This window comes from Chelmon rostratus, chromosome 16, assembly GCF_017976325.1.
Source record: "Chelmon rostratus isolate fCheRos1 chromosome 16, fCheRos1.pri, whole genome shotgun sequence".
Classification (NCBI taxonomy): domain Eukaryota; kingdom Metazoa; phylum Chordata; class Actinopteri; order Chaetodontiformes; family Chaetodontidae; genus Chelmon; species Chelmon rostratus.
Genome location: NC_055673.1, coordinates 5,291,304 through 5,302,389, shown reverse-complemented (window position 1 = coordinate 5,302,389; position 11,086 = coordinate 5,291,304). Strand labels below are relative to the sequence as shown.

The following is an 11,086-nucleotide window of genomic DNA, read 5'->3' as shown; positions in this document are numbered from 1 at the left end:
GCACTGTTACACACAGGTTCAAGCATGCCATTTTTCACCCACTGCTACAAAACTACACCACCAATCTCCAGACTGTGTATCTTACCTGAAGTTCTGGAGAAACTCATTTTATCCCAACTGATATCTTTTTTTTTTTTAAATAATAATGATAGTGTCTTTAACAGTGTGCGGTCTGGTTTTAGAGCACTTTGGGTCGCTAATGACCTGCTGCTAACTTCAGACAAAGGCGACTGCTCCGTTTTAGTTCTCATAGATTTAAGTGCCACTTTTGACACAGTTGATCCCAGAATCCTCTTTCATTGTTTGAAGACCTGGGTAGGCGTGAAGGACTCTTATCTTATTATACACATACCTCTTCAACAGAATGTTTTGTGCCGCTCTGAGGAACTCCCCTCCATCGATGGCTTAGCTGAATTTTGGTGTCCCTGAAGGCTCAGTTATTGGCCCCTGTCGAAATCATGATGTTTTGTTTTGTTTTTAGCATTTTTCTGTCAATGGCACTCAGTTATACACGCTGTTAAAACCCACAGATCCTAACAGCCGAACAAATGTCAGAAGCTGCCTCTCTGATATCAAGTCCTGGGCGTCTCAAAATGTCCTTAAATTTAACAATGAGAAGTCCTTTGTTCTGGTTCAAGACATAAAATTCCATCAGCTCCTTTGGTGCTAATCCTGATGGTCTCTCAAGTAATATTACGTAGGCTGCTCTGCAATCTCAGGGTAATATTTGATGCCAAGCTCTGTTTAGGTGAGCAAGTCAAAAGTGCTGTTTAGTCATTCTTCCAGCTCAAATTAATCTCGAGGATTAGGTATTTTTTTTATCATTTGCAGATCTACAAGAAGTTGTACAAGCTACAACCTGTTCTCCTCTTGATTACTGCAATGTTCCTAAATATAGTAATATCCTTTATTTAATCACAAAGTTGTGAACCTCCCCCCATCCTTGCTTGTGAATGACTGAGTCTCACTGTAACCCCTGAACCTGTTTACCTGTGGAATGTTCCAAACAGGTGTGTCTGGATCATTCCACAACCTTCCCAGTCTTTTGTTGCTCCTGTCCCAACTTGTTTGAAACGTGTTGCATCAAATTCAGAATAAGCATATTTACAAAAATCAATGAAGCTGTTGAGGTCAAACATGGAATAAAATGTATTTGTGCTGTTTTCCATTGAGCAAATGTCAAAAAGACTGAGCAAAGTCATCAAGTTCAGTTTAATTTCTGTCCCAACGTTTCTTGAATCAGGGTTGTACATTCACCTCCAGACAGCTGCACCTTAAACACAAAGCAGATTCATGTCAAAGGCATCTTTTCAGTGTCTCATTAACTCCTCTGTTTATCTTTTCTTGTCCATCTCTTCCTCCCAGGTCGCTTTGCTGTGTGTGACATGAGCTGTGGCCGTCAGTGTCATCAAGCCCGTCGAGAAGAAGGTATTTCAATTACAGTTGGTCAGTAAGGTTAAAACAAGTACATTATTTATCAGTTTTAGGCCTTTCATCACTTCTTCTGTGGAGTCTATGATAACAGAGTACAGGTTTTCATATGAATATGTGCTGTTTGATACATATATAGTTGTTATTTGTGACAGAGCTATGAAGGTGTTTCAAAAGACACAATCCAGGAGGTGAGTAAACCAGTTTTAAGCATGAATGAGCTGTAAAATAGAATAACCCGGAACAGACTGGTTCGACTGGTTGTGCTGATGCAATACGTATTCGTGGGTGTACCTTTGCAACAGACACCTTTTACACCTTGTCAGTGCAGAGATAATTACAGGAGGAGGGGAGGAGGAAGAGATGAGGGAGGAGGAGGAGGAGGAGGAGCAGGTGAAGGCGTTGTCTTCCCATCTCTTCTTAAATCGAACACAAGCAAAGTGACGGTCTTGATCGAACAGGAGCCAACAGACGTCCACTGCCTTCATTTGGCTTTTCAACCAGGTGAGTTAAAACACTGTAACATCGTTGCATTTGACACACAAGCAGTTTCTATCGTTCTTTTAAACTGGTTGTTTCAACCAGAAATGAAACAACCAACCGTAAGTACTGTACTTAAGAGCAATCTTATGGTTCTGTCTTCACTTAAGAATTTCCATTTTATGCGAACTTCATCTTCTAATCATATATTTTTACTTACAGGAACTTTAAATTTTATTTTTATCGTGTGGTCTTGCTACTTTTGAGTAACCCAACGTTGCCCCATTTGCTTGGTACAACCGATTTAAATAACTGTGGGAGTCTGAGCTCACCTTGTTTTCAGAGTTTTCATTTCAGAGACAACTCAACTGCTCTCCATATTGTTTAGAACTAGTAAATTGAAATGGGAAAGGAAAAGACCCACATCAACATCGTGGTCATTGGCCATGTCGACTCCGGCAAGTCCACCACCACCGGCCACCTGATCTACAAGTGTGGAGGAATCGACAAGAGAGCCATCGAGAAGTTTGAGAAGGAAGCCACTGAGGTTGGTGACAGCATTTCAAACCCAATGAGGCTGTGACACTGTGACATGGCAGGTGTGGAAAACTGGTGTGGCCTGGATGCAAGGGCTACCAGATTTTGCTCAGTTTGCTGCCACCTACTGTTGAAATATGTGTACTATTTTTATCGAGGCAATTGTACTGCAAATACTCTGGTTTAAGGAGTTACTTTCGCATTTTTTAACATACAAACAGAAAAATAATGTGACTAGCAAAGCAAGAAAAAAGAGGACAATCAGCCTCAAATATCTATGAAATAACAGGCTTCTGAGAATATCAGCATAAACAAATTATGTAAAGGACACTTAAATTAATTGTAATGACAGAAGACTCACAATGAAGTTATTCTAGTGGTCTACATAAAATACTTTTTGCAACTCTTCTGTTTTGGGTTTTCATAGTTAAATAAAGAGTTGAGTTGCACATTAAATCAGTCAATAAAATAAATAAATAATAAAACCAAGAAATGACAACAAAAAATACAACAAATTGATGAAAATGATTTTTTTTTTGACAGGTGAGTTATCATATGCGTGAGGAAAAAAAGAGTACTGCAAATGTGTATGCAATATTTTACTGCAAATTCAGTTCATCTTGAAGACAAGATTAATTGGGAAAAAAGGAAGTCATGGAAGTTAAAGATAAAAGTAAAAATAAGAAAGACTTTTAAAAATGTGGAAGTTTAAGTTTAAATGGTCGAAAAGGTCAATTGTACATTTAAACGAATAAGATACATTTGATTTATATTCAAATTTTTTTAAAAATCCACATATTCAATTGCAAATATTAATGATTAAATAACTGTTTTTGTGAATGGAGTCTGGTGGCTTTGGCAGGGCGACCGACCTGTCCCTTCAGCCTTTCCCTAATGTTGTCCGACACTTATTTTAGTAATCTGAGCCCGTCGGTGGCACCAACACTTTGACTGGACGTACACTGGCAACACCCGGAGAGATTTAATTGCAGCGCGCGCCATGGCTGCTCTCCATCAATACTGAAAAAAACTGTTGTCTAAGTTAGCCACATGGACAAAAAAAACAAAACAACAACAACAACAAAGTCGTCCAGGACGCGTGGACACTAGAAAGTGCGCACACAAACTGAAATGCAGTTAAAGCTGAAACAAGCGCACAACTCAGCACCACGTTAGAGAACATTATTTTATTTGTTTATTATGGTTATATGTAGGTGTGTGGATCTTTTAAAAGACGTTTATGTTGAAATAATATACAATTAGAGCATTTTTTGTAACTTTTTTAGCAATTATTCTAAATAGGCTTCTTTTTGATAAATTCATTGTTGTCTTCTTCCTGACATTTGGCCTTCCTCTGTTAGCTCTTTGGTTATTTTAACTGCATCCTTTTCTAAAGCAGGATGGGGCTGTTCAGAGGAAAGCAAAGGCTCTGCAACTATAGCTTGTGTTCAGGACTTGACCGTGCCCATGTCCTGTGAGATTTATGTCTTAAATATAACCTGAACTTAAAAAAAACAAAAACAATTGAACTTGTGTTCTTTCCACCCCATAAAATCAAGACGGCCTCGAAGCTTTGGTGACCCCTAGTGGTGGTTGTGAACCAGTGCTTTAAACTGCAAAAGCCGTTCAAAGCTCTGCCTGAGGAGGAATGAACCGATGTTTTAACATCTGCCCAGTTCTTCTGTGATAGCTACTGGTTTAACCGGGTTGTTTTTAGACATCTCAGGAGGCGGCACGACCTTAATATGAAAGAGTGTTACAAATTATGGATGCGCCTCCTTTAATAAAAAGGATTTGAGAAAAATATCCCATTTGGATTTTTAAATATTATAGTAAATGCTAAAATGAATACATTTAGAAGACACAAAATGTGAATGCACTTCGTGAACCACTGGACAAATTGCTTGAGTTTTTGTTTTACAAATGTCTTTGGCTGAACTTTAATCACACACCATCACACTGTCTGTTAGTCTCCCTGTTTTCCTCATTCCTGTCGTCTCATCCACCACAGATGGGCAAGGGCTCCTTCAAGTACGCCTGGGTGCTGGACAAACTGAAGGCAGAGCGTGAGCGTGGTATCACCATTGACATCGCACTGTGGAAGTTTGAGACCACCAAGTTCTACGTGACAGTCATTGACGCCCCTGGACACAGGGACTTCATCAAGAACATGATCACTGGTACCTCTCAGGTAAAGACACACCTTTTAACCTGCTCTCGACTGGCTCAACACTTTCAGCTTTGTACATTACACCACAAGTTACTAATTAAGTTTCAAGCTTTTTTTTTTTTTTTTTTTATCAGGGTTTGGGTTCAGATGTTACAATGGCTGTAATTGCTTATGTTTCCATCTAGCCAACACCTTGAGCAGCCAGTATGCTGGAATGGTAGTTGTCCCAGAAAATCACTTCATTATGTTTTTGTAAAAGCTGAATTTGAACATTTTGAAAATTATTGATTAATTATTGATTATTGTTATTGAATGTCCAGCCTCAATTTTATTCCTCATTTGTTTTCACTCAGCACTCCAAAAAGAAAACCAAAGAGACAAATGAAGTGAAATTTATTCATTCATTCAGTCAACCTTTATGTATACTCGAGAGATCACTGAGGTACGACCCTCATTTACAATGACCAAGAGTCAGTGAATAACAAAACAACAACAAAGAGATGTACTAACAGAGGCAGTCAATACCAGCTTCAATAAAAGAGAAAACTTTCAAATTATGGACAAAAATTTGATAGATAAATGAGGATGATCAAGATGCAAAAAAGTTATGTAAAAAAAAAAAAAACACTATTCGCATAAAGTGTTCAGTTAGTTTCTGATGTGCACACAAACAGGGCTAGAGCAACCATCATTTTTGCTGTGACAGAACATGCAGATGTGTAGAATTCTAGAAAATGTTTTCCTGTTTAGGCTGACTGCGCTGTGCTGATCGTTGCTGCTGGTGTTGGTGAGTTTGAGGCTGGTATCTCCAAGGACGGCCAGACCCGTGAGCACATCCTGCTGGCCTACACCCTCGGTGTGAAGCAGCTCATTGTTGCAGTCAACAAGATGGACTCCACTACTCCCCCTTACAGCCAGGCCCGTTTCGAGGAGATCACCAAGGAAGTGAGCGCCTACGTCAAGAAAGTTGGCTACAACCCTGCCACTGTTGCCTTCGTCCCCATCTCTGGGTGGCATGGAGACAACATGCTCGAAGAAAGTGACAAAGTGAGGACATTTCCGATTCGTGTAAACCCGAGCATTGAGAACATGGACAGATGTCTCACTTTAAATCTGTTTGTAGATGACCTGGTTCAAGGGATGGAGTATTGAACGCAAGGAGGGCAACGGCAGTGGAAAAACACTGTTTGAAGCTCTTGACTCCATCCTGCCGCCTGCCCGCCCCACTGACAAGGCCCTCCGTCTGCCCCTGCAGGACGTTTACAAGATTGGTGGTAAGGGGTGTCACTTTTCACACTCGACACATGAAATCATATTACTTCACATAACTTCCCAACACACTGCTATTACCTGCTGCCTCTAATACCCGAATTTCTAGAAGTCTATCTTATCTTTTCTTATCTTATTTGGTGCAAATATTGAAATTAAGCACACGGCGAAGATTCATATTACGACGCTGCTAGGACACAGTCACAGAATGTCAAAATCCAACCCAGACGCACAGAAGGCATTCGAAGTTGCACTAACAACAGTAGCAGCAGCTTCTTCGGGCAAAACATGGTGAAATAAGAGAGATTTGATTGGCAGGTGAGATGCTGCTGTTGACTCATGGTATCTGCTAAAAAGACAAAAAGCACATCTGGAAATGGTTAAAAGTTTTAAATGCAGAGTGCTTATTGTTCACAGGGACCAGAACTGGCAAACTATTCATCACTTGCTTGTAACGTGTCAGTTTTATCAGTTTTATCTACGTTTTAACCAGCTTTTTTTTTTTTTTTTTGGAAAAAACATGCATGTGTGCTTGTAGCACAAAGCACTGAATATTTGGAGTAGGCTCCCTTACTGGATTACAGTGTGAGTCTGGGGTTTGGACAGGAAACAAGCCACTTGTTCACTCCTTGTTGCAATAAAAGTGTAGTTTTGAGAGGGCTTTAAGATAAAGAGGCCGCTTGTTCACCCACTTTTTCAAAGTAAATTCTGGGTATGATGGCTGATATATGCTTCGGTTGTAATTAGTTTTAATTAAGAAAAATAAATGTGCCTGCTGTTCTCTCAGGTATCGGAACTGTTCCTGTCGGCCGTGTGGAGACCGGTATCCTGAAGCCCGGTGTGGTCGTCACCTTTGCTCCCACCAACTTATCCACTGAGGTGAAGTCTGTGGAGATGCACCACGAGTCTTTGAGTGAGGCTCTCCCCGGTGACAATGTTGGCTTCAACATCAAGAACGTGTCCGTGAAGGATATCCGCCGAGGATATGTTGCTGGGGACAGTAAGAACAATCCTCCCCAGGAGTGTTCCAACTTCACTGCACAGGTGAGTCTGAGCAAACGACATCAAAGGAAATGAAGAGAGCATGAGGAACTGGGCTTGGGTTTTGGGTCTCTCCACAATTTGTATTTGGACAATAAACATGAACTGAACATGGAGATGACATTAGATGCAGGAACCCCAACAAAACTTGACCTCAAGGTTTTAGTGAATATAAACCAAAACCACAAGGCTAAAAAAGTAGCTTTACATTGTTTGGTATGCTATTGCTTCAATGATAATCGCAAAAAGAAATACATGAATTAAGTAGCACTCACAACAGGCCTGAGACATTCAACACCATTTCTAAATGCACTTAAACATGACTATTTCAGGTCATCATCCTGAACCACCCGGGTCAGATCCATGCGGGCTACAGTCCCGTGCTGGACTGCCACACAGCTCACATTGCCTGCAAGTTCGCGGAGCTTATGCAGAAAGTGGACCGCCGTTCCGGCAAAACAATTGAGGACGCGCCCAAGTCTGTCAAGTCGGGAGACGCCTGCATTGCTGTGTTGGTGCCTTCAAAACCTATGTGTGTTGAAAGCTTCTCCGACTTTGCTCCACTGGGTGAGTAAAATTCTTCTCCATCTACTTCATTTAAAACTACAGTCCTTTTTTTTTATTGTCAAAATAATGAATTCGGCTTTCTTTTAAATGGTTAACCATCTATTAGGTACTTCAGCAGAACCTTGAACTGCTGTTATCCCTCCATTCTTGATGCAAATTGAACCATTTCCTTACTTTAATACCAGCTCTAAGACTTCAGCTATTTACAGTGCACATTATAGTTATCTCCAGCATTGCAACTTCAATTGATTGTCAGCCTTTTTCATCCCTTAGATGCAGTGGCTTGTGTGCAGAGAGCTTAACACACTGCAGCGTAGGAAAACAAATGCAAATAGACAAAACATTAAGAAATTTAGAAAACATCTTCATCAATGATAAGAGACAAATACAGCATCCAGAGACACTTTACCTCCTTGCTTGAGCTTCAACTGCAAAATGCATATGAAGTTTTACATGCAATTGATTCACATTTTAAGATATTTTAATCTTTTTGCAGTGTTAGCAGCTGTAGACTCCAGGAAGTACTGCTCCAGCTAACGGTTGCTGCCTGTAGCTTCATATTTATTGTACTGGCATGCGAGTGGTATCGTCTACCTTTCAACTCTAATCAAATAAGCTGTGAAAGTAGTTTGTGTTCCTTGTTAAGGTTAAGGGTTCAACGTGGAAAGTCATATAGTTTGATAAAATAAAACTTCTTCACACAAGGTTGGGACATAAAATGAACACATGACATATGATATTTTGTGGAAGGCATCTTTTCAGCGTCTCATTTACTCCTCTGTTTATGTCTTTTCTTGTCCATCTCTTCCTCCCAGGTCGCTTTGCTGTGCGTGACATGAAGCAGACCGTGGCCGTCGGTGTCATCAAGTCCGTCGAGAAGAAGGCCGCCAGCGGCGGAAAGGTCACCAAGTCTGCACTGAAGGCCGACAAGAAGAAATGAATTCCCATGCAGGAGGTCCAACAAAAAGTCACGCCTCAGCAGCAGCGGGCCTCCCCATCCCCTCTTCTTCCCTGCCACCCAGCGCCGTCTTCTCTGAGGCAGAGCTCTCTACTCAAGGACTGGCTTATGCTGATTAAAACCCATCGGAAAAGTTTCCGCAGGAAAGGAAGGCTTTTGCCTTTTAGGGGAAACTATGATCATAATTAAGTTGAAACCAAAACAATAAAAATCTTAAACATTGCCAAATGAAGATGTTTCTCTGGTGTTTCATTGCAAGAATTTCTTGACAGCAACACTCATGCATGAACACAGCAGAGCGTGTTTCAATTACAGTCGGTCAATCAGGTCAGAACACAGATAATTTACCAGTGGCCTTTCATCATTTCTTCTGTAGATTGTATGATAACAGAGTACAGGTTTTCATATCAATATGTGTTTCTCGACACATATATAGTTGTTATTTGTGACAGAGCAACAAAAGTGTTTCAAAAGACACAATCCCGGAGGTGAGGAAACCAAATTTTAAGGTGGAAGTGCTGTAAAACTAAAACAAGAACGGACTGGTACATTTCTTGCTCGTTTTGTGAAGAAGGTGGGGGATATCAAGTCCTAAATCCAGCCTGACCCTCCCATCCTTTCCATTCACCAGTTCTGCTGCTTTTACCCAGTTTCAACCATGACAATGACAATGTTAGAGATACTAGTCTCCCATCTTCCTGCACCTTGGATAGGGCCCCCACTAAACTGCTCAAGGAGGTTTTCCCCACTGCTGGGCCTGTTATTTTGCAGATTTGCATTTCAACAGCTCCCTGGCCTCTGGCACTGTTCCACACAGGTTCAAGCATGCCATTTTACACCCACTGCTACAAAACTACACCACCAATCTCCAGACTGCGTGTCTTACCTGAAGTTCTGGAGAAACTCATTTTATCCCAACTGATATCTTTTTTTGAATAATAATGAAAGTGTCTTTAACAGTGTGTGGTCTGGTTTTAGAGCACATTGGGTCGCTAATGACCTGCTGCTGTGAATTGGCGCCGTCCCAGGTGGCAGCCTGTAGCAGCAGCTCCCGTCGTGTTTTTTCGTTTATTTGTCCGTTCGTTCTTTTTTTTTGTTTTTCTGATCAATCACAACTTGTTCGTTAGAGTTGTGACAATGTCTGGACTTAAGTTTGCTACCCTTCTCCGTGTTTTTCTTCTACTTTCCCTACGTTTTGTAACTGGGAACTATGCCGACGGCAGCGGTGGCAGCATTGTTTACATGCGCGAACAGCTGATTGCGCTGTGTAGACCTGTGCTGCTGCCCGGAGACAGACCTGTGGTCCCGCAGGAGTTACGGAGGAGAAGCCGGGGCTGCAGGTCTGGAGTGAAAAGGAGGGAAAAAAGGAGAAGACACAAACCAGCGGTCCCAGCGATTTTAACGGGGAACGTGAGGTCTTTGGGGAATAAAATGGACGAGCTGGCAGCGCTGGAGAAGACCCAGAGGGAATACCGTGAGTGTAGCTTATTTTGCTTCAGTGAAACATGGCTGCACTCGCACATCCCGGACAGCAGCGTTGAGGTCCCAGGATACAGTTTGGTACGGGGAGACAGAGACAACCCAAGCACACCAGGACAGTAAGGAAGTGGACACATGATGCCACTGAAGCACTACAGGACTGCTTTGAGTCGACAGACTGGGATGTACTCTGTGAGCCACATGGGGAGGACATTGACAACATGACCGACTGCATCACAGAGTACATCAGATTCTGTGAGGACACCACCATGCCATCCCGGACCGTATGCTGCTTCTCCAACAACAAGCCCTGGCTCACCAGCGACCTGAAGGCACTGCTTAATGAGAAGAAGAGGGCTTTCAGGTCTGGAGACAGAGAGGAGCAGACGAGAGTGCAGCACAGACTCCGAGACATGCTGAGGAAGTGTAAGGATGACTACAGGAGGAAGCTGGAAGCCAAACTCCAACAGAACAGTGTGAGAGATATGTGGACGGGAATGAAGCACATCACAGGGATGAAGGGGAAGGACAGGCAGACATCAGGGAGCCTGGACAGAGCAAACCAGTTTAACCATTTTTTTTAACAGGTTTAGCTCACCTCCTGCCACCTCTCAGACGCCCCCTGCCTCCCACACAGCCACACTGGCCCAAATGGCTAGCACCACCCCCCAGCATTCTCCTGCACAACACCTCTCCATCTGCCCCCCCCCCTCCTTCTCCTCCTCCTCCCCTCCCCCCACTGAGGACACCAGCATTAACCACCCAACTGTGACTTCAGGCCAGGTAAAGAGGCAGCTGGAAAGACTCAATCAGCGAAAGGCAGCAGGCCCCGACGGCATCACGCCTAGGATCCTGAAGACCTGTGCTAGCCAGCTGTCTCCTGTACTGGAACATCTGTTCAACCTGAGCCTGAGCCAGGAGAAAGTCCCGAGGCTGTGGAAGACGTCCTGCCTGGTTCCAGTCCCCAAGAAGCAGAGGCCATCTGACCCAGCTGACTACAGACCAGTTGCCCTCATATCCCATGTGATGAAAGTCCTGGAGAGACTGGTCCTAGCCCAGCTGAGTCCACAGGTGAAGACATTCCTTGACCCTCTGCAGTTTGCCTATCAGCCCCATTTAGGAGTCGATGACGCTGTCATTTACCTGCTGCAACG

The 11,086-nt window shown here is 42.7% G+C and overlaps 1 protein-coding gene across 1 annotated transcript; it reads left to right on the top strand.

The window, feature by feature from the left end:
* The first annotated feature begins 1,798 nt into the window (after positions 1-1,798).
* On the top strand, positions 1,799-8,675 carry LOC121619902 (elongation factor 1-alpha-like). Its single transcript, XM_041955842.1, has 8 exons — positions 1,799-1,935; positions 2,300-2,458; positions 4,460-4,639; positions 5,369-5,665; positions 5,742-5,892; positions 6,675-6,931; positions 7,261-7,495; positions 8,311-8,675. Exons 2-8 carry the CDS (start codon positions 2,315-2,317, stop codon positions 8,433-8,435), a joined length of 1,389 nt encoding a protein of 462 aa, XP_041811776.1. The 5' UTR covers positions 1,799-1,935; positions 2,300-2,314; the 3' UTR covers positions 8,436-8,675.
* Positions 8,676-11,086: the final 2,411 nt, after the last annotated feature.